The sequence below is a fragment of the Somniosus microcephalus genome, chromosome 29 (assembly GCF_052327205.1).
Source record: "Somniosus microcephalus isolate GS21.2 chromosome 29, FLI_Smic_1.0, whole genome shotgun sequence".
NCBI lineage: Eukaryota > Metazoa > Chordata > Chondrichthyes > Squaliformes > Somniosidae > Somniosus > Somniosus microcephalus.
Window position 1 is genome coordinate 23,306,088 of NC_141015.1, and position 23,871 is coordinate 23,329,958.

General features: G+C 46.9%; 1 protein-coding gene across 2 annotated transcripts in view; it reads left to right on the plus strand.

Moving 5' to 3' along the window:
- wdfy4 (WDFY family member 4) overlaps nucleotides 1-23,871 on the plus strand; it is a 351,018-nt gene that overhangs the window by 32,529 nt on the left and 294,618 nt on the right. Inside the window, exons 8-12 of one of the 2 annotated variants that reach the window (XM_085970369.1) lie at nucleotides 2,704-3,156; nucleotides 5,616-5,717; nucleotides 10,459-10,649; nucleotides 17,488-18,101; nucleotides 21,347-21,437. In XM_085970369.1, coding sequence (XP_085826495.1) covers nucleotides 2,704-3,156; nucleotides 5,616-5,717; nucleotides 10,459-10,649; nucleotides 17,488-18,101; nucleotides 21,347-21,437 — 1,451 coding nt within the window. Of the gene's footprint in view, nucleotides 1-2,703; nucleotides 3,157-5,615; nucleotides 5,718-10,458; nucleotides 10,650-17,487; nucleotides 18,102-21,346; nucleotides 21,438-23,871 lie in introns of those variants that run through there. The other variant, XM_085970368.1, reaches the window with a different exon arrangement.

Here is a 23,871-nt window from a genome sequence, read left to right on the forward strand (position 1 = left end):
GGTGAGGTGTTGACTCACACACTGGGTGAGGTGTTGACACCCTCATTGGGTGAGGTGTTGACTCACTCACTGGGTGAGATGTTGACTCACTCATTGGGTGAGGTGTTGACTCACTCACTGGGTGAGGTGTTGCCTCACTCACTGGGTGAGGTGTTGACTCACTCATTGGGTGAGGTGTTGACTGCCTCACTGGGTGAGGTGTTGACTGCCTCACTGGGTGAGGTGTTGACTCACTCATTGGGTGAGGTGTTGACTCACTCATTGGGTGAGGTGTTGACTCACTCATTGGGTGAGGTGTTGACTCACTCATTGGGTGAGGTGTTGACTCACTCATTGGGTGAGGTGTTGACTGCCTCACTGGGTGAGGTGTTGACTGCTTCACTGGGTGAGGTGTTGACTGCCTCACTGGGTGAGGTGTTGACTGCCTCACTGGGTGAGGTGTTGACTCACTCATTGGGTGAGGTGTTGACTCACTCACTGGGTGAGGTGTTGACTCACTCACTGGGTGAGGTGTTGACTCACTCATTGGGTGAGGTGTTGACTCACTCATTGGGTGAGGTGTTGACTCACTCATTGGGTGAGGTGTTGACTGCCTCATTGGGTGAGGTGTTGACTCACTCACTGGGTGAGATGTTGACTCACTCACTGGGTGAGGTGTTGACTCACTCACTGGGTGAGGTGTTGACTCACTCACTGGGTGAGGTGTTGACTCACTCACTGGGTGAGGTGTTGACTGCCTCACTGGGTGAGGTGTTGACTGCCTCACTGGGTGAGGTGTTGACTGCCTCACTGGGTGAGGTGTTGACTCACTCACTGGGTGAGGTGTTGACTCACTCATTGGGTGAGGTGTTGACTCACTCATTGGGTGAGGTGTTGACTCACTCATTGGGTGAGGTGTTGACTCACTCATTGGGTGAGGTGTTGACTCACTCATTGGGTGAGGTGTTGACTGCCTCACTGGGTGAGGTGTTGACTCACTCATTGGGTGAGGTGTTGACTCACTCATTGGGTGAGGTGTTGACTCACTCACTGGGTGAGGTGTTGACTCACTCACTGGGTGAGGTGTTGACTGCCTCACTGGGTGAGGTGTTGACTGACTCACTGGGTGAGGTGTTGACTCCCTCACTGGGTGAGGTGTTGACTCCCTCACTGAGTGAGGTGTTGACTCACTCACTGGGTGAGGTGTTGACTCACTTATTGGGTGAGGTGTTGACTGCCTCACTGGCTGAGGTGTTGACTCCCTCATTGGGTGAGGTGTTGACTCCCTCATTGGGTGAGGTGTTGACTCCCTCATTGGGTGAGGTGTTGACTGCGTCACTGGGTGAGGTGTTGACTCACTCATTGGGTGAGGTGTTGACTCACTCATTGGGTGAGGTGTTGACTCACTCATTGGGTGAGATGTTGACTCACTCACTGGGTGAGGTGTTGACTGCCTCACTGGGTGAGGTGTTGACACCCTCATTGGGTGAGGTGTTGACTCACTCACTGGGTGAGGTGTTGACTCCCTCACTGAGTGAGGTGTTGACTCACTCACTGGGTGAGGTGTTGACTCACTTATTGGGTGAGGTGTTGACTGCCTCACTGGCTGAGGTGTTGACTCCCTCATTGGGTGAGGTGTTGACTCCCTCATTGGGTGAGGTGTTGACTCACTCATTGGGTGAGGTGTTGACTGCATCACTGGCTGAGGTGTTGACTCACTCGCTGGGTGAATGTTGACTCACTCATTGGGTACAGTTCCATGTGTGGTGCTCTCCCTCTGGCAGCTCACTCAAGTGACCTTTAATCATGTGCGAGCTATGGCATTGAGTGCCAGCAGACGACCTGACTATGAAGGAGATCATGGCCAAGTCTGATCCTGTCCTTATCCTGTACCCACGTAGGTGCAATTCCAGTAGGGGTCACTGGGGAGTGATCAGGAGCAGGAACCCTGGCCTATTTACCCTTTCTTAATTTAGGGATGCAGTGTCCCAGTGTGATCTGCTAACTCATACAGACCAGTGATTGAACCTGGGACCTTCCTGGTCTGCAAGGCTCAGAGATAAAGACCACCACTGAACTATAGGGACAGCCAAAATCAAAAAACATTTAAAGAGGAGCAGCGGGAGCAGTATCTCAGGAAGCTGCACGTACAGATTGCTTTTGGCTCTCTTCAATGCTTGCATTGGAAATTTTGGGCAATGATTTTTGCTGTAGCTCAGTAACACGAAGAAAAGCTGTGTGACCCTTTCAATACAGGAGCCATTGTATCTTTACTGGACAGCTTGTGGTCTAACTCCCTCTCCTATCGCCTCTCTTTGTCCCTCTCTCCTCCAGTGGGCCTTGAAGCCCCCGTCTCTGCTGTGGGTGTGCTTCTTTATTAACTATGTCAGCTGCTTTTGGTCTTGCAATGATAAAATCAGCGAATTCTTCTGTGGAGGCAGGCCTATCTCAGACTCCCTTTCAGGGATTCGGAGTGCATTTGGAGGGTAGACTAAAGTACTAAGGTACAACTCTTGGGCTCAACATTAACTTTTGTAAACACACACCCTTAAGCAAAGATTTATATGCGTCCCTCCCTATGGTGAGAATAGAATACATTGAAGTCTGGGATAGTCCTCCATTACTATAGCGCTTTGGGGTAAGTTGCCCATTTTTTTGGTCCTAGATTTCGGGTATCTCACTTCACTGCAAATGACTCACCCCTTCTTTTGTTTCAATTTCAAGATACAACTGTGAAAAACATCCAGGCTTTCAAAGTCTTGCAGTCCGTGTTTTTAAAAGCTAATTGTTCCTGCGTCTCATCGATTATCCTGAGCAGCATCAAAAAGATCTGGAGCTGGAATAAAGCCAACTTCTTCCTGCTGGAATGGACACAACAAGCACTCTTTCAATTTGCTGAGGTGCTTTACCGCAAGTCACGGCCTGTGCAGATTCAGTATTTTCAGATGCTGCGGTTTGTTGTTATCGACCTGTCGTACGTTCCCCATGAAGTCTTTTCGCGAGTACAGGCCATAATCAGGGAGAACCTCTCCCCAGCCTGCGCCCTGCTGGCGCTCGAGTGTGTGCTGGACATTGCCAAACACGACCCATTGCTCACCGTCGTGTTCAGGGAAACCAGGCTCCTTGAGATGGTCCTCACCCAGCTTCAAAGATATGCGAAAATCCTGAGGAAAGCAGGTAACAACCATGATCTTTATCGACTATCTCTGTGACCTTTGGACCTCAGTGTTGAGAGATGGCAATTAGAAAACGTGGGGATAGATTTAGAAATAAAAGTCGAAGAGAGTGAAGTCTGGTGTGCGTGAGTTCAGTTTTCAGCACTGCTGACAGTAATTTCTCCTCTTTATTTGCTTTGAATTATTTATTGGCCTGTGTCATGAATCTTACCATTCATGCAGAAATGACTCATGAGATAACACTGGGTGGCCAGCTGGTGGCGCCGTCCAAGGAAAGTATAAATACTCGGGCGTGGGCCCAGCTTGCTCAGGATGTTTCTGTAACCAGGAACTAGTGATGTAGCTAGAATCTCATGGTTGTGAAACAGTTGATTAAAGCCTTGTTTTATACTCAAACCAAGTGCTCAGTAGATTTCTTACGTCAGGATGTGTTAAAAGGATTTGGTTATTTTGACCCGCTATGATCCCAAGTGCTGGCCCAGATCTTACAGACTAACTTGGTGAGCGCTGCCTCACTGGACAGGGGTGTGTGTTCGTGGGACAATCAGGGCTCCATTATTAGAGCCCCACCTCTCTCCTGCACTCCCATCCAACAAGGCTCATGCAGGATTTTAGACTTGCTGCATTTGCCCATAAAATTCTTATCCGAGGAATCAGTGCATGTACTGGGTAGGGGTTGCCAGCCCTGCAGGATTGCCCAGGAGTCTCCAGGAATTGAGGATTGATCTCCTAGTCACTGCAGCCAGCAACACCCGGGAGAAAAATCATAGGGTCATTGAAAAAAACTTTAAAAAAAATTATTTTGAATACTTTCAAAATGTGCGGGGAAAATGTAAGGTTATCCACTTTGGTAGGAAGAATAGAAAAGTAAAATATTATTTAAATGGAGAGAGACTACAGAATGCTGCGGTACAGAGGGATCTGGGGGTCCTCGTACATGAAACACAAAAAGTTAGCATGTAGGTACAGCAAGTAATTAGGAAGGCAAATGGAATGTTGGCCTTTATTGCAAGGGGGCTGGTGTATAAAAGTAAGGAAGTCTTGCTAAAACTGTACAGGGCGCTGGTGAGACCACACCTGGAGTCCTGCGTACAGTTTTGGTCACCGTATTTAAGGAGGGATATACTTGCATTGGAGGCAGTTCAGAGAAGGTTCACTAGGTTGATTCTGGAGATGAAGGGGTTGTCTTGTGAGGAAAGGTTGAGCAGGTTGGGCCTATACTCATTGGAGTTTAGAAGAATGAGAGGTGATCTTATTCTGAAATTATGCCTCTTAGTTCTAGATTCCCCCACGAGGGGAAGCATCTACCCTGTCAAGCCCCTTCAGAATCTTATATGTTTCAATAAGATTCCCTCTCATCCTTCTAAACTCCAATGAGTATAGGCCCAACCTGCTCAACATTTCTTCATAAGACAACCCCTTCATCTCAGGAATCAACCTTGTGAACCTTCTCTGAACTGCCTCCAATGCAAGTATATCCTTCTTTAAATAAGGTGACCAAAACTATATGCAGTACTCCGGTTGTGGTCTCACCAACGCCCTGTACAGTTGTAACAGGACTTCCCTACTTTTATAGCGGAGCGGGCCCAGGGGCCGTGTAGCCTGATCCTGCTCCTATTTCGTGTGTCTAATTCTGTTAGATTCAGGAGATGGTTCTGTGATAGTGGATTGGCGGTTAGGATCAGATCAGCCATGATCTTATTGAATGGCGGAGCAGGCTCGAGGGGCGATTGGCCTACTCCTGCTCCTATTTCTTATGTTCTTATGAAACATATAAGATTCTGAGGGGCTTGACAGGGTAGATGCTGAGAGGATGTTTCCCCTCGTGGGGGAATCTAGAACTAGGGGGCATAGTTTCAGAATAAGGGGTCGCCCATTTAAAAGGGAGATGAGGAGGAATTTCTTCTCTCAGAGGGTCGTGAATCTTTGGAATTCTCTACCCCAGAGAGCTGTGGAGGCGGAGTCATTGAATAGATTCAAGGCGGAGATTGACAGATATTTGAGCTACAGGGGAGTCAAGGGTTATGGGGAGCAGGAGGGAAAGTGGAGTCGAGCCCAAGGTCAGATCAGCCATGATCTTATTGAATGGTGGAGCAGGCTCGAGGGGCCGAATGGCCTACCCCTGCTCCTATTTCTTATGTTCTTATTAGTTATAAAAATAATGAAGATGGGAAAAAGGTTGTTTTGACCGACAGCCGATCGGCTTTCCAATTGGGAAGGTAGTGCGCTGTGAGGATGGATGTGTTGGGTGACGAATGGTGGGGGCGTAGGGGGCGGGGCAGTTAAAGGCAGGCGGTCAAATGATGGAACCTCCAGGAATACATGCAACCTAACTTGGCAACCCCGTTACTGGGAGTAATCAGCATCGTATTGCTTTTGTTAATTTTCAATCTGTATCCGAGGATCTGGATTTGGCTTTTGTAATTTCTTTCATATTTGTATTTCCTAATGAACCCGCAGGGAACAGCACACCTTCCAGTGAACAGCAGCACCAGAGAGAGGCCTCGTGTCTGATGTTAAAGGTTGTGGCAATCATGCTTCAAGGCTCTGTGAAAAACATTGGTAAGTTCCAAGAGTTGGTGTGACACTGTTCACATCAGTGGTCCTTCATGGAATGCCAATGTTGCACTTCCTGTCCAATACTCTACTGATTTTAAAAGCCAGAGTTTCTCCTAATTTGTTTATTTAAGCCTCTTTGCGATGTTGGCTTAACGCTACCATTGAATGTTCCTCTATCCCCTATATTAATGTCAGTAATTAGCAAGTAATTAGTAAAGCAAATGGAGTGTTGGCCTTTATTGCAAAGGGGATGGAGTATAAAAGTAGGGAAGCCCTGTTACAACTGTACAGGGCGTTGGTGAGGCCACAACCGGAGTACTGCGTACAGTTTTGGTCTCCTTATTTAAGGAAGGATATACTTGCATTGGAGGCAGTTCAGAGAAGGTTCACGAGGTTGATTCCGGAGATGAAGGGGTTGTCTTATGAAGAAATGTTGAGCAGGTTGGGCCTATACTCATTGGAGTTTAGAAGGATGAGAGGGAATCTTATTGAAACATATAAGATTCTGAAGGGGCTTGACAGGGTAGATGCTTCCCCTCGTGGGGGAATCTAGAACTAGGAGGCATAATTTCAGAATAAGGGGAAACCGTTTTAAATCGGAAGTGAGGAGGAATTTCTTCTCTCTGAGGGTCGTGAATCTTTGGAATTCTCTTCCCCAGAGAGCTGTGGAGGCTGGGTCATTGAATATATATAAGGAGATAGACAGATTTTTGAACGATAAGGGAGTCAAGAGTTATGGGGAGCGGACGGGGAAGTGGAGTTGAGGCCAAGATCAGGTCAGCCATGTTCTTATTGAATGGCGGAGCAGGCTCGAGGGGCCAAATGACCGACTCCTGCTCCTACGCCTTATGTTCTTATGTTCTTATGTAAACTTGAGCTCATCCAAAACTCTGCTGCCCGTGTCCTAACTCGCACCAAGTCCCGTTCACCCATCACCCCTGTGCTCATTGACCCGTGTCCTAACTCGCACCAAGTCCTGTTCACCCATCACCCCTATGCTCGCTGACCCATGTCCTAACTCGCACCAAGTCCCGTTCACCCATCACCCCTGTGCTCGCTGACCCGTGTCCTAACTCGCACCAAGTCCCGTTCACCCATCACCCCTGTGCTCGCTGACCCGTGTCCTAACTCGCACCAAGTCCCGTTCACCCATCACCCCTGTGCTGGCTGACCCGTGTCCTAACTCGCACCAAGTCCCGTTCACCCATCACCCCTGTGCTCGCTGACCCGTGTCCTAACTCGCACCAAGTCCCGTTCACCCATCACCCCTGTGCTCGCTGACCCGTGTCCTAACTCGCACCAAGTCCCGTTCACCCATCACCCCTGTGCTCGCTGACCCGTGTCCTAACTCGCACCAAGTCCCGTTCACCCATCACCCCTGTGCTCGCTGACCCGTGACCTAACTCGCACCAAGTCCCGTTCACCCATCACCCCTGTGCTCGCTGACCCGTGTCCTAACTCGCACCAAGTCCCGTTCACCCATCACCCCTGTGCTCGCTGACCCGTGTCCTAACTCGCACCGAGCCCCGTTCACCCATCACCCCTGTGCTCGCTGACCCGTGTCCTAACTCGCACCGAGTCCCGTTCACCCATCACCCCTGTGCTCGCTGACCCGTGTCCTAACTCGCACCAAGTCCCGTTCACCCATCACCCCTGTGCTCACTGCCCGTGTCCTAACTCGCACCAAGTCCCGTTCGCCAATCACCCCTGTGCTCACTGCCCGTGTCCTAACTCGCACCAAGTCCCGTTCACCCATCACCCCTGTGCTCGCTGACCCGTGTCCTAACTCGCACCAAGTCCCGTTCACCCATCACCCCTGTGCTCACTGACCCGTGTCCTAACTCGCACCAAGTCCCGTTCACCCATCACCCCTGTGCTCACTGACCCGTGTCCTAACTCGCACCAAGTCCCGTTCACCCATCACCCCTGTGCTCGCTGACCCGTGTCCTAACTCGCACCAAGTCCCGTTCACCCATCACCCTGTGCTCACTGACCCGTGTCCTAACTCACACCAAGTCCCGTTCACCCATCACCCTGTGCTCGCTGACCCGTATCCTAACTCGCACCAAGTCCCGTTCACCCATCACCCCTGTGCTCACTGGCCCGTGTCCTAACTCGCACCAAGTCCCGTTCACCCATCACCCCTGTGCTCACTGACCCGTGTCCTAACTCGCACCAAGTCCCGTTCACCCATCACCCCTGTGCTCGCTGACCCGTGTCCTAACTCGCACCAAGTCCCGTTCACCCATCACCCTGTGCTCACTGACCCGTGTCCTAACTCGCACCAAGTCCCGTTCACCCATCACCCTGTGCTCACTGACCCGTGTCCTAACTCGCACCAAGTCCCGTTCACCCATCACCCCTGTGCTCACTGACCCGTGTCCTAACTCGCACCAAGTCCCGTTCACCCATCACCCCTGTGCTCGCTGACCCGTGTCCTAACTCGCACCAAGTCCCGTTCACCCATCACCCCTGTGCTCACTGACCTGTGTCCTAACTCGCACCAAGTCCCGTTCACCCATCACCCTGTGCTCACTGCCCCGTGTCCTAACTCGCACCAAGTCCTGTTCACCCATCACCCCTGTGCTCGCTGACCCATGTCCTAACTCGCACCAAGTCCCGTTCACCCATCACCCCTGTGCTCGCTGACCCGTGTCCTAACTCGCACCAAGTCCCGTTCACCCATCGCCCCGTGCTCGCTGACCCGTGTCCTAACTCGCACCAAGCCCCGTTCGCCCATCACCCCTGTGCTCGCTGACCTACATTGGCTCCTGGTCTGCCAACGCCTCGAATTTAAAATTCTCATCCTTGTTTTCAAACCCCTCCAATGGCCTCGCCCCTCCCTGTCCCTGTAACCTCCTCCTACAACCCTCCGAGATTCCTGTGCTCCTTCAATTCTCGCCTCTCGCGCATTCCCGTTTTCTATCGCACCATGCCTCCAGCTGCCTAGGCCCTTAGCTCTGGAATTCTCTCCCTAAACCCCCCGCCTCCCTACCTCTCTCGCTTCTTTTAAGATAGTCCTTAAAAACTACCTCTGTGACCTTTCGCCTGTCTTAAAAGCTTCTTATGTGGCTTGGTGTCAAATCTTGTTTGATAATCACTCCAGTGAAGAGCCTTGGGATGCTTTATTATGTTAAAGGTGCATGTTTAGTCCCACATACAAGCTTTCTTCCCATAACCCTGCAAATTAGTCCTCTTCAAGTACATGTCTAATTGCCTTTTGAACGTCCCTCTGGAATCTGCTTCCGCCACCCTTTCAGGTAGTGCGTTCCAGATCTTAACAACCCTCTGTGTGCAAAAAATTCTCATTTCCCCTCTAATTCTTTCGCCAATTATTTTAAATCTATGATCTCTGGTTACCAACCCATTTACCAGAGGAGACAGTTTCTCCCTTTCTGCTCTATCAAAACCCCTCATTATTTTGAATACCTCTATTAGGTCTCCTAATAGTGCCAGCTGTGGCTCAGTGGGTAGCACTCTCTCACCTCGTAGAGTCAGAAGGTTGTTGGTTCAAGTCCCACTCCGGGGACTTGAGCACAAAAATCTAGACTGACACTGCAGTGCAGTGCTGAGGGAGCGCTGCACTGCTGGAAGTGCCGTCTTTATGATGAGACCTTAAACCGAGGCCCCGTCTGCTCTCTCAGGTGGATGGAAAAGATCCCATGGCACTATTTTGAAGAAGAGCAGGGGAGTTCTCCCCGGTGTCCTGGCCAATGTTTATCCCTCAACCCACATAACAAAAATCAGATTATCTGATCATTATCACATTGCTGTTTGTGGGAGCTTGCTGTGCGCAAATTGGCTGCCGCGTTTCCTACATCACAACAGTGACTACATTTCAAAAAGTGCTTCGTTGGCTGTAAAGCGCTTTGAGGCGTCTGGTGGTCGTGAAAGGCGCTATAGAAATGCAAGTCTTTCTTTTCTCCTCTTAACCTTCTCTTTCCATGTCCATAACTATCTTTAGGGTGGCTAGTCCTATATGGCAGGAGGGTTTTATGGACTCCCAACAAACCATACACTGGATGTCAACCCAGAATTCAGAGCACTAATGCTAGGATCACACACCATGCAAGTTTAGTTCTTTTAGGGGATAAAGGTCCAAGGTTTGGAATACACACCACACTCAGTAGATAATGATTTTTATCCTTCCTTGCTCTATGTTGGTCCCTCCCCCTAGTAGTATCTCCTCCCTACATATTTTTTTATTCGTTTATGGGATGTGGGCATCGCTGGCAAGGCCAGCATTTATTGCCCATCCCTAATTGCCCTCGAGAAGGTGGTGGTGAGCCGCCTTCTTGAACCGCTACAGTCCGTGTGGTGAAGGTGCTCCCACAGTGCTGTTAGGCAGGGAGTTCCAGGATTTTTACCCAGCAACGATGAAGGGTTGGCGATATACTTCTAAGTCAGGATGGTGTGTGACTTGGAGGGGAACTTGGAGGTGGTGGTGTTCCCATGCGCCTGCTGCCCTTGTCCTTCTAGTTGGAAGAGGTCGCGGGTTTGGGAGGTGCTGCCGAAGAAGCTTTGGCGAGTTGCTGCAGGTAATCGACCTCCGCCAGTACAGCTCTATCATTGGCTGCCGTACCCCTCCCTTTTCTGCTGTTTTGTTAAATGTCCCAGTATAAGTCGGACTGACCTTTCTGTGAAGTGAAATAGCATTTAACTTCTGTTGCGATGGCGCTGGGTGCATCAGTGGCACCATTACACTGGCTCGTATACAAACCCAAACTTTCCCATTTCTGTTTAGTAATTCTTCGCGAATATGGGATGATTCCCTACATCAAGATTTTTCTGGATGACCAGTTCTATCGAAGCCACGCTCTGAGCATCTTGGAACAGCTGTTCATTGTGAATGCAGAGGAGTACATGCGCGTAGTGATCGGAGTGCTGTGCTCAGCCACTCAGGGAGAAATAAAGCTGAAACTCGACCTTCTGCAGGTATTTTACAATTATTCTAACTGCCTTCTTCACTTGGGTGAGAATGGACGGAACTAGAAAGTGATTATTTTTTCTCTCTGCTTCAGGGAGATTCACATCACAGTGGCCAATTTTTAAAAAATTCATTCCTGGGATGTGGGCGTCGCTGGCAAGGCCAGCATTTATTGCCCATCCCTAATTGCCCTTGAGAAGGAGGGGGTGGGCCGCCATTTCAGAGGGCAGTTAAGAGTCAACCACATTGCTGTAGCGAATTTCCCAAGTGAAGTGATAATAAAGCTGCAGTCCTATTTAACGTCACAGTGTAAGCTGTATTCTAGTGTCAATCTTTTATGTATTGAGATTTAGAATGATGAACGTTTCAATGTAAATGTCCAGGTATTCCAGGTGAAGGAAGATGAAACATGTAGTGTAGGATTCTTTGGGTTTTTGTACATTTACTGCGCTGTCTAGTGTGGCCACACAAGGGGGGGCGACTTTGCCAGCCCTGGGGAGGCGGGCTTGGAAGTGGGACTGCCGGGAAAATGGCAGACTCTGGGGGTGGGTACTCATTCCGCCCCCAACCCGCCTCCGTGCCATCTTCCCAGGAGGCGGGCGCCCGACCCGCCGTGGGTCCCATCTCCTCGAGGCAGGAAGGGGATTACAACCACTTAACTGCCTGTTAACAGGGAGTTAACAGGTAGTTAACAGGCAGTTAAGAGGATTATCCCCATTTTTCCAACAGAAGTGCGGGCTTCCCGACGTCGGGAAACCCCGCCAGGGTCAGCGAGGCGAGCAGTGGGTCTGCGGGGGTGAGAGGGGTCCAAAAGTGCACTGTGGAGGTGAGTGATGGGTGCAAGTGTGGAGAGGTAAGTATGTGAGGTGAGTGAAAAGTGTTAGAAAAAGTTTCCTTGCCTTTGTTTCTTCCTGCAGGCTTCAATCGTTGGGGATCCGGAGGCTCCGGCATCTCCACGGCAGAGGTGACAGAATGGCTGCTGCATTCTCCGATGCAATAGCCATCTGCTTTCTGCTCAGAAAATAGGTTTGTTGAGCCTTGAGTACAAGAGTGCACCAAACAACAGAGATTGTCAGTGTTTCTCAAAGCTGTCAAACGATGACAATTCATCTGTCAACATTTTTTTTTGACAGATGAGACGTCATACGCTGACGCTCTCTGTCACCGGCTTTCCCTTAATTGGCCTGCTAAGCCCACTGGGCGGGCTTATCAAGGTCAATCAAGGGAAAATAGCGTGGATTGGCCAGACGTCGATGGAGGTGGGACTAAAACCCGACAAGCAGCAGTCCCGCCCCCAACGCGCCACCATTGGCAAAATCACCCCCAAGGTGTTACAAACACACTTACTGTATGAAGTAATAAAACTCACTACACACTTGGTTTGAGCATAAAGCAAGGCTTTAATCAACTTGTTTCAGAACATGGCGGTCTAGTTGTACTTCACTAGTTCCTTGTCTTACAAAATGTCCCTGGAAAGCTGGGCCCACGCCCGAGTATTTATACTCCTTGGACGGCGCCACCAGCTGGCCGTCCAGCGTTATTTCACGAGTAGTTTCTTGATGAATGATGAGATTTATAACACTGTATTATCAGTGTACAGAACTGTCGGGCTATGATTATTTGAACAACTTACCTTAATGACACCAAAGGACCTTTTGTACAAGTCTCTTGGAAAGAAATTGTTGATCTGTGGCCTCAGATTGTTGGAAATAATTGACAGATCCTCTCCATTTGTTAAATTCTGATCGATCAGAACTCTACTCGATTAATATCAACACTAAGGTTAGGTTTTCCAATCCAATGGGAACCCTGCCAGGTCGGTGGTGTTGTGACCTTTTGCACCCACCTTATGCCCTGGTCCTGGTGGATCTTCTGGGTTCAGGTTCCTTTATATGTTTGTGGCAGGCGCCTGGCATAACTTCCAATGCCACCAAGTAGCCCACCTTTGGTGGGGAATTGCTGTGGTACTTGTGTGGCTGGCAATGTTGACTAAAGTAAATATCTTGTCTTAAGATTTATTTTTTGGAAAGTCCCACATTCTCCTGTGCAATCAGCAACTTTACAGGGTTGCCCTTAAATTTCTAAGGCCCCCCCCCCCCCCCCCCCGCCCTCCGCCGTCTTAGCAACACTGCTCACCAGGAACACAACAGTGTCCATGACGACTGGCATTGCCAAGGTGTCAATGACAGGCCATATGCTGGACGACATATTGAATGAGAGAGCGCATTCACATCTCTGCCCCGTAGCTCGCCAAGAAATCCCGGCCGTGACTGGTCTTATGTTCATTAATAAATAGACATTCTTATTATGAACACAGCTAGCTTTTGCTAGACACTTTTATTGAGCACATGTGGACTAGGTACAGTATCTGTAGAGGCTTCCATCTTGACTGCTGCCTTGTGGGTGGCCTAGTGCCTCATGGGTAATGTAGTCTTAATATAATATATAGCTGGGTAGTGTAGTCTTATACATACAGCTATATATGGCTCCACCTAGTGTCCACTATAGAATGACATGTTATTGATCATTACAACTGGGGAGCTGACGGAATGGCTCCTTCACCACACTTCTCATTCTTGCCCACCCAAGACTTGATGGCTGTGTGAGGGGAATGTTGTTGCCTCGACCTGGATTTGACGGAGGTCGGTTCGGAAGACAAAAGGCCAGCGATGGCCCCTGTGCCATTGATGTTCAACAGAAGAAATTTGAGTTCTCAGCGACCGAAGCAAGGATTTATTACGTTTAGTGATAAATATAAGCTGGATGGTGAGGGTATCCTCCCAGTTTTCCAGGAAAGGGAAAATTTGGGTTTGTATTCAAGCCAATGTAATGGGGCTACTGGTGCATAGAATGTCTCGACAATGGATTCTTGCTGCACCTAACAGTGCACTCATACTAATTCCTCATCCAGAGTTTACCACAACTGCTCACAGAGCAGGTCAGAAGCTGGGTATTCTGCGGCGAGTGTCTCATCTCCTGACTCCCCAAAGCCTTTCCACCATCTACAAGGCACACGTAAGGAGTGTGATGGAATACTCTCCACTTGCCCGGATGAGTGCAGCTCCAACAACACTCAAGAAGCTCGACACCATCCAGGACAAAGCAGCCTGCTTGTTTGACACCCCATCCACCACCTTAAACATTCACTCCCTCCACCACCGGCGTACCGTGGCTGCAGTGTGTACCATCTACAAGATGCACTGCAGCAACGCGCCAAGGCTTCTTCGGGAGCACCTCCCAAACCCGTGACCTCTTCCACCTAGAAGGACAAGGGCAGCAGGCGCATGGGAACTCCACCACCTCCAAGTTCCCCTCCAAGTCACACACCATCCTGACTTAGAAGTATATCGCCGATCCTTCATCGTCGCTGGGTCAAAATCCTGGAACTCCCTCCCTAACAGCACTGTGGGAGTACCTTCACCACACGGACTGCAGCAGTTCAAGAAGATGGCTCACCACCACCCTCTCAAGGGCAACTAGGGATGGGCAATAAATACTGGCCTTGCCAGCGACGCCCACATCCCATAAGCGAATAAAAAAAACACAGTCTGGCCTGTTCCAGACTTCATACATCCACTCAAAATAGCACATAACAGTGATTCCCCCTTCCGACGTACTTCATTGGCTGTAAAGCATTTTGGGACATCCTGAGATCATGAAAGGCATGATAGACATGCAAGTCTTTCTTTACACAAAGATATTTTTAAGAATATTGCAGTGTAAACCCTGTCATTAATGGATACGCATTGCAGCCTGAAGAAAAGTTTGTCTTTTCAGCGTGTGCAAATAAACAGCAGATTATAATTTTATACATATAAAATATGTATTTATATGATTAAACTGATTTATTAACCTAAATCTAGTGAGTGCGTCTAATTTTGACAAATTGTGAAACAGTCACAATATAATAAGCAACTGAATTTATTATCTGTGCCCCTCAGGATCCTTATTGTGTTAAGGCACAAATTCAGATTGATTTGCTAATATATATTTAGCTGGTAACCCAAAATAAATGTCATTATACCTCCACACTTTGAGGTTGACACATTGGAAATTGGGCGCTATATCAAATTACAGAATGGGAGGTAAATTTGCTTATGCGTAACTCAGTTTGCGATTTGCAGATTGAGGCCAGAGGAATATTAAGTCACCAAGGATTAAAGTGTAACTGCATTAAAGGTTGTACCAATAAGGTTATCTATGGCCTTTACTGAAAGGTGTCAAAACCATTTGCTTTACTTCTATTTGGTTTTATTAAATTTATGCTCTCTTTATAACCTGTAGCTCTTGCAAGCATTTGAATGACAATAATGTATTTCTTAACGTATAACAATAGTTTCTTACAGCATCTCCTTGTAGATGTCTTCTTTTAATTTGGATTCCAGTATTCAGTGTCCATGAGCGGACTAGTGCTTGCACTGTTAAACCGTTTTTTGTTAACTGGCAACTTGTAAACCCAAATTAACTGCGACTAGAAGTTTGTTGCCAGTCTACAGAAACCAGATTTAACAGAATCCGAATTAAAAGACCAACATAGAAGTGGAGTTTATTTGCAGTGGATGTTGTTCTATCTTCTGTGAAGGCGTGTTCAGTTTTCTCCCATATCCAGTCAAAACCTAAATGTACAAAGGACGTGCCGTGAGAGATGCTTCTAAAAGTAGCAAACAAACAGGTCGTTTGATGTGGTTTTCTTTCTAATCTTGAATCATTTGCTCTGCTTGAAATTTGTCCATTTGAAAAGTTTAATGGCCCACTTGATCATGGATGCACAAGCTACAGCCGAAGCTGTGTCAGCCCTCGCTCAGTGGTCGCACTCTGGAGTCAGAAGGTCGTGGGTTCAAGTCCTACTCCAGAGACTTGAGCACAAAACCTAGGCTGACGCTCCCAGTGTATTGATGAGACGTTAAACCGAGGCCCACCTGCCCTCTCGGGCGGACGTAAACGGTCCCATGGCACTATTTCACTGAGTTCTCATCGGTGTCCTGGACAATTATTTATCCCTCAACCAACATCACTAAAATAGATGATCCAGTCATTATCACATTGCTGTTGTTGGGAGCTTGCTGTGCGCAAATTGGCTGCTGCGTTTCCTGTATTACAACAGCGACTACACTTCAAAAGTACCTCGTCCTGAGTCCTGAGGAGGTGAAAGGCGCTCTATTAATTCAAATCTTTATTATCTTTATTTCCTTCTTTCTTTCCTTCCTTTACCTTTCTCTTTTTCTCTTTTTCTTTCTCTTTTTCTCTTTTTCTTTCTCTTTTTCTCTTTTTCTTTCTCTTTCTCTTTTTCTCTTTTTCTTTCTCTTTTTCTCTTTTTCTTTCCCTTTCTCTTTTTCTCTTTTTCTTTCTCTTTCTCTTTTTCTTTCTCTTTCTCTTTTTCTCTTTTCCTCTTTCTCTTTTTCTTTCTCTTTCTCCCTTTTTCTTTCTTAACTCCGTTCTATTTGCACTTGTATTGATTGCTCGCTGGTTTGTCTTGTTTATATTTCCTGTATCTGGGAGTTTTAAAAGGACTGTTCTTCATCCTGTTGCCTGATTGATGGATAAACCCTGAATCAGAACTCCAAGATCTGTTCGTAGCCACAGTTTGAGATACAGTCAGATTGATAGGAGCATTAATTGGAGAGATTAGAGAAGCTGGGATTGTTCTCCTTAGAGCAGAGAAGGTTAAGGGGAGAATTAATAAAAATGTTCAAAATAATCAGGGGTTTGGATAGAATAAATAAGGAGAAACTGTTTCTACTGGCGAGAGGGTCGGTAACCAGAAGATACAGATTTAAGGTAACTGGCCAAAGAACCAGAGGGGAGATGAGGAGAAGTATTTTTACGCAATGATTTGCTATTTAAATTTTTTTTTTTATTCGCTTATGGGATGTGGGCGTCGCTGGCAAGGCCAGCATTTATTGCCCATCCCTAGTTGCCCTTGAGAAGGTGCTGGTGAGCCGCCTTCTTGAACTGCTGCAGTCCGTGTGGTGAAGGTACTCCCACAGTGCTGTTAGGGAGGGAGTTCCAGGATTTTGACCCAGCGACGATGAAGGATCGGCAATATACTTCTAAGTCAGGATGGTGTGTGACTTGGAGGGGAACTTGGAGGTGGTGGTGTTCCCATGCGCCTGCTGCCCTTGTCCTTCTAGGTGGAAGAGGTCGCGGGTTTGGGAGGTGCTGCTGAAGAAGCCTTGGCGAGCTGCTGCAGTGCATCTTGTAGATGGTACACACTGCAGCCACAGTACGCCGGTGGTGGAGGGAGTGAATGTTTAAGGTGGTGGATGGGGTGCCAATCAAGCGGGCTGCTTAGTCCTGGATGGTGTCGAGCTTCTTGAGTGTTGCTGGAGCTGCACTCATCCAGGCAAGTGGCGAGTATTCCATCACACTCCTTACTTGTGCCTTGTAGATGGTGGAAAGGCTGTTGCGATCTGGAATGCGCTGCCTGAAAGGATGGTGGACGCAGATTCAATTGTAAATTTCAAAAGAGAATTGGATATATACTTGAAAAGGAAAAAATTGCAGGGCTATGGGGAAAAAGCAGGGGGAGTGGAACTAATTGGACAGCTCTTTCAAAGAGTTGGCAAAGGCACAATGGGTCGAATGGCCTCCTTCTGTGCTGTAAGATTCTATGATCAATTTAAATTTGATATCTGATGCAAGAGACTTCATTTTATGCATCTAAAAGGCCTTGGATATCCTGAACGAGATTGTGTTATTTTTCCACAGCGCATTGTCTCCCAATGCAGTATACCGATGTTTCGGCATCACAGCTGTTCTCTGACTGAGTAATGCATTATAACTCCTGCTGTATAATGGAATGTGCAGTTTTGTACTATAACCTGTGTCTCTCTCCTTGCACTGCAGTCCCTTTTAAATGTTCTGGGAATGCCAAAAGCTCGCACTGCATTCAGGACTGCTGGAGGATTCAATGCCTTGCAATCTGTGCTGGCTGACATGGAAGGAGCATTATGTGACCCACCTTCAGGTAATTGGGCTTCGGTGGATCAGAACGACATATGGAACCTTATCCAATCAACACTCTGCACTCTCACTGATGCCATGCACTCTGACCCTGTCAACAGTTACTTCTTCAGAACTCAGGGCCAGTTTGACAAAATGACGGATGACCTCAGACTTTTTGGTTGCTTCAGCAATGAAGGAGGAGGATTAAAATATTCGTTGGGTATTAGTACCTGCAGAAAGTTTGAACAGTTTCTGAGTTTAGCTCACAATTCCACAGGGTACATTCTGCCATCTTTGAAGAAATCTGCTAAAATATTTGATTTTCTGGACAGAATGGCCAAAGACACGTTGTCTTCTCACTGTTCTGCTCAGCATACTGGGGAAGCTCTTCCTCCAAATCACAGTGAATCATGCAACCAAAGTGATGGGCCAGAGATGACTGGGAGTCACCATGATGCATCCAACACCACTGAAGAGCCTACAGAGCAGCTGTTTAATGTGAATCCTGAAGACAGGTAGGTCACTGAAGACAGGTAGGTCACTGAAGACAGGTAGGCCACTGAAGACAGGTAGATCACTGAAGACAGGTAGGCCATTGAAGACAGGTAGGCTACTGAAGACAGGTAGGCCACTGAAGACAGGTAGATCACTGAAGACAGGTAGGCCATTGAAGACAGGTAGGTCACTGAAGACAGGTAGGCCATTGAAGACAGGTAGGCTACTGAAGACAGGTAGGCCACTGAAGACAGGTAGGCCACTGAAGACAGGTAGATCATTGAAGACAGGTAGGCCACTGAAGGCTGGTAGGCCACTGAAGACAGGTAGGTCACTGAAGGCAGGTAGGTCACCGAGGACAGCAAGGCCACTGAAGACAGGTAGGCTGCGGAAGACAGGTAGGCTACTAAAGACAGGTAGGTCACTGAAGGCAGGTAGGTCACTGAAGGCAGGTAGGTCAATGAAGACAGGTAGGCTACGGAAGATGGGTAGGCTACTGAAGACAGGTAAGTCATTGAAGACAGGTAGGTCACTGAAGACAGGTAGATCACTGCAGACAGGTAGGTCACTGAAGACAGGTAGATCACTGAAGACAGGTAGGTCACTGAAGACAGGTAGGTCACTGAAGACAGATAGGTCACTGAAGACAGGTAGATCACTGAAGACAGGTAGATCACTGAAGACAGGTAGGTCACTGAAAACAGGTAGATCAGTGAAGACAGGAAGGTCACTGAAGACAGGTAGGCTACTGAAGGCAGGTAGGTCACTGAAGACAGGTAGGTCAGTGAAGACAGGTAGGTCACTGAAGGCAGGTAGGTCACTGAAGACAGGTAGGTCACTGAAGACAGGTAGGTCACTGAAGGCAGGTAGGTCACTGAAGACAGGTAGGTCACTGAAGACAGGTGGACCACGGAAGACAGGTGGACCACTGAAGACAGGTAGGTCACTTGAAAATCAGTAACAAAAGCAACAGTTATCAAAATTGCAGTATTCAGTGTAGAACTGTGTAGGATCATATAGCTAACATGTAGATCTGTGTTAATTCTTCCTTACTGCACGTTAATTATCTAATCTAATTCCTTACAATAATGTTGCATAGTTTAAGTACAGGTATTAGAACATAAGAAATAGGAGCTGAAGTAGGCCATTCGGCCCCTCGAGCCTGCTGCGCCATTCAATAAGATCATGGCTGATCTTCTACCTCAACTCCACTTTTCTGCCCTGTCCCCATATCCCTTGATTCCCTTGAGTCCAAAAATCTATCGATCTCAGCCTTGAATATACTCAATGACTGAGCCTCCACAGCCCTCTGGGGTAGAGAATTCCAAAAATTCACAACCCTCTGAGTGAAGAAATTTCTCCTTATCTCAGTCCTAAATGGCCGACCCCTTATCCTGAGACTATGCCCCCTTGTTCTAGACTCTCCAAACAGGGGAAGCAACCTCTCAGCATCTACCCTGTCAATCCTCCTCAGAAACTTAGATATTTTAATGAGATCACCTCTCATTCTTCTAAACTCCAAAGAGCATAGGCCCATTCTACTCAATCTTGTTCCATTTTAATTAATGGAATCACCAAACCACACGTTATGTGACATTGGATCATTGGATCTGGTGGAAGATTCCGCTTTCCTGGTTCAGTAACTTCTTCATTCTTCCTCCCTCCTGGAAGATCCTTGCTTTTGCATGGTGTGGTGAAGGAGATTGCCATAATCAGTTCTTGGCACATTGATAGCCATTCTGTATGAGAAACTTCTTTTGATTTGGTAGTTTATGATTCTTATTTGACGAAAGGCAACTCTAATCAACCCAAACTGGAGTGCTCTCTTTTGAGATTGATGTTCCAGTACTTTTCAATCACACCCCTGTTCTTTTGTAATAAATTCTGAGCTTCATAAAATGAAATAGTGCCACTGCATAAGTCTCTCTTGCTGGGGGATATGTCTGTATTAAGGCTACAAAAAGCAGTGACTCGATTGCTTAATTTAATAAGACTCCAGTACATCCGTGTGAGAAATTCTCACGACTCATCTCTGAGGATTTATTATTGTTAGGGGCGAGTGGCAAGCTAAAGTGAAACTCCGATTCCATTTGAAATCGGCTGTTTGGATGAATTTGGGAAAACCGGAGTAGAGTCACCTGACTTTGGATTCTCAAACTGGCGATTCTGACTGTTGCCGTGGAAACTTGCCGTCTCCAAAAACAAACGATGCAACAAGGCACGTGCCTCAAACCTGCATGTTATGTCCCCACAGAATAGTTCAAGGCAAAAGGTTTGATCGCACAAAAAGCTGGAATGATCATTTGTAAAAGATGGAGCTCAGGATGTTTGTTTGGCAACCTTATACAACCAATGCAATCACAATCGTCAAAAGGGTGGCGTGCAGTTATACTGCTGCCTTCACATTGATGCAAAAGTGGCAGCACAGTTTAGGAGGACCAAAGTCCTGAGCTGTCAGGTCCCTCCAACCTTGATCTCTGACCCATAATTACCTCCATCTTTGCCACTATCCTGGCCAATTTTAATCCCTCAACTAACATCACTAAAACAGATTATCACATTGCTGCTTGTGGGACCTTGCTGTGCGCAAATTGGCTGCCGTGATTCCTACATTACAACAGTGACTACCCTTCAAAAGTAATTGATTGACAGTAAAGCGCTTTGGGACATCCTGAGGTGGTGAAAGGCGCTATATAAATGCAAGTCTTTCTTTATTAGATATCAGTTTAAATAGTTTCCTCTGATTTCAAAGGTTTTTTGCTAGAGTTTTTTGTCAAGAGTATCAAATACTTGTGGCAACAGAGCTGTTGGGACTTCGAGAATGCCACCTGGGAAAGGCAGTTGTCCAGGATTGAATAATATAGACTGTAATTGTAGATTGATGTCCTGGGTTTGCTTTGGAAGATGAGAACATTGACAGTACAGATTGTACATGTTGTATTGAAAGTGTGATGGGCTAGATGGTTGTGCCTTATTCCGTAGTCAAGATTGAATTGTTAACCAAAACTGCTCAAGTATAGTTCTGCAAAGAACATAACTCATATTTTAATATTTGGATGTTTGGATTTTTTGAGGCTTCATCACCAGTTTGGAGCCTCAATTAGCGGGAGCACAGATCAGAGATTAGGTGTGGTGGTTGGCACTTCTGATCTTCTGGTGTCCTCCGCATCTGATTCTCTGGTCTGCTGTCCCATTGAAATGCATTATCTTGTATCCTTTATAATAAAATAGCTAATGACATGGATTCATATTTATCTTTATGAAGGTTTGCTGCAGACCCTGTGATTGTCCACCCAGGTGCTATTTGTGTCATGATGGACCTGTTGCCAAATATAAGCTGTGAAGAAATCCCTCAGGTATCTATCAATGTTTCATTGTGACGTGTATAATCAAAATTGAGACTGAAATATGTTTACCTCTTACAAATTTTCAGAGCAATCTACTGTTTGCCTCCGTGTCATAACCTTCGGCCATAACTCTTGTGAGATAGCCGTATTGAATATCTGTGCCATAACGGCCCTATTTACAAAAAGGCATCACACCTCAGAAATGATATACAGGAAACTTTCTTTTATCCGGCACGGACGGGACCGACGTGGTGCCGGTTCATCAAAAATTCCGGATATCCGAACGCTATAGTAAAAGATACAGAGCTGAGAGCTCCGTATAAAGCAACAAACCCTGTTGCTTAGCAACAGGTTCAAAACAATGGCCACAAGTTGCAAGCGTCTCTGTAGCTTAGCAACAGCTGCAGTCACACCCTTGCACAGCAACACATGGAGCAAGGCAAGTAATAAAAGTTACCTGAACCTACTCCTGAATTTTGCCGGTTAACCGACATTTCCGGTTATTTAGGGGCCGGTTAATCGAAAGTTTCCTGTATTGACTTTGGGAGAGTACAGGGAAGATTCACCAAAATGATGCCAGGGCTTAAAAGGTTGAATTATGAGGCCAGGTTGCATAAACTTGGTTTGTATTACCTTGAGTAAAGAAGGCTGAAGGCTGATCTAATTGAGGTGTGTAAAATGATAAAGGGATTTGTTAGGGTAGATACAGAGGGGCTGTTTCCTCTGATGAGGGAATCCAGAACAAAGGGCCACAGTCTTAATATTTTCAGACCATAACCTCGGCCCCTATCACACATATATATATATATAATTTTCCCTTTTTTTTTAATCCACACTTTCGTCTGGGCTTTTTTCTTCCCTCCCACACGGCAGCTGTCCTTCATTCTGCCCGGGCCATTCACACTTCATCTAGAGCCATACCTCGTTCCTTGACTATCTCTTAATGTCTCTCAATGTCTCTTAATCTCTCCTGCTTTCTATCCTATCTCTGACCTTCCCTTTTGTTCTTTCATCCCCTCCCCCTTTTCCCAGCCCCCACTTGCTTTAAAATCTATCCCTTTTCCTGCTTTTTTTTCCAGTTCTGACGAAGGGTCATCGACCTGAAACGTTAACTCTGTTTCTCTCTCCATGGATGCTGCCCTGGCCTGCTGAGTTTTTCCAGCGTTTTCTGTTGTTATTTCGGATTTCCAGCATCTGCAGTATTTTGCTATCATACTTAATATTTAGAGCTTGGCCATTCAGGAGTGAAATCAGGAAACATTTTTTCACACAGCGTAGTGGAATTCTCTAAACTCTCCCCCAACAGACTGTGGTTGTGGGATCAGTTGAAGGTTTCGAGACTGAGATCGACAGATTTTTATTAAGTAAGTGTATCAAGGGATATGGAACAAAGGTCGGTAACTGGAGTTGAGGCACAGGTCAGCAGTGATCTAATAGAATGGGCTCGAGGGGCTGAATGGCCTACTCCTGTTCCTAAATCTTGGCCTGCTATCACCCACCTAGATCATGACCTCATTTTATAAATTGGGGACCTAACTTTCCAACTTTTAGGTGCGACGGTTTTATTTGGCAACTAAGCATTGTTTTATACCGTGACTTTGAATCCGTTGATGGTGTGACGTCCCTTACATCTTTGTGGCTGTTCATGGGAAGACCGGCAGAGGTGACCCATGTCATCCTGCTTTGCATCAGGTCAACCAAGCAAAAAAGGCACCTGAAGGTTTATTCAGTGAGCTGGTTACGGTCAAAGAAGCATAAAATCCACCTTTGTTGAGATATATGCCAGATACCTTTAAAGAAACACTCCCCGGATAGCACTTTACAATGCTGCGATCGAAGAGGTGCCTTACACCAAACATGATTTTTTTTTTTTAATTGTGATTTACCTGTGCTAAACATGACAAATATCAGTTTGATTCTGCTGGTGTAGGTCTCTCCTTTTCCCATCATTCAATTGGTATCAGGTGGGCTGAGCCACTGTGGAATAGGGTTGAATGGAACTCTTCCTGGCCCCTCCCTTGCTGGTATTTATTCCCCACGGGGTGCAATAGAGCTGGTGGGAATTCACCACAACATCCCACATCTCAACGGATTGCGCAACCCCTGAATCCCATAGTGGATACCGGCAGTGGACCAGTGACGTAGGGGCAATGAGTTGCTGATTGGCAACAGGTCTGGTGTGTTACTTCACACACAATCTGTTTGGTTTACTTTCGGTGAGCCATCAGCCCCTGCTATGTGCTCTGTTTATACACTATCATATACATTACTGGGAATGGTAGCATAGTGGTAATGTTACTGGGCTAGTAATTCAATAAACCTGGACTAATGATCCAGAAAATGCAAGTTCAAATCCCACTATGGCAGCTGGGAAATTTAAATTCAGTTAATTAAATAAATCTGGAATAAAAAGTTAGCATGGTGACCATGAAACTATTGGATT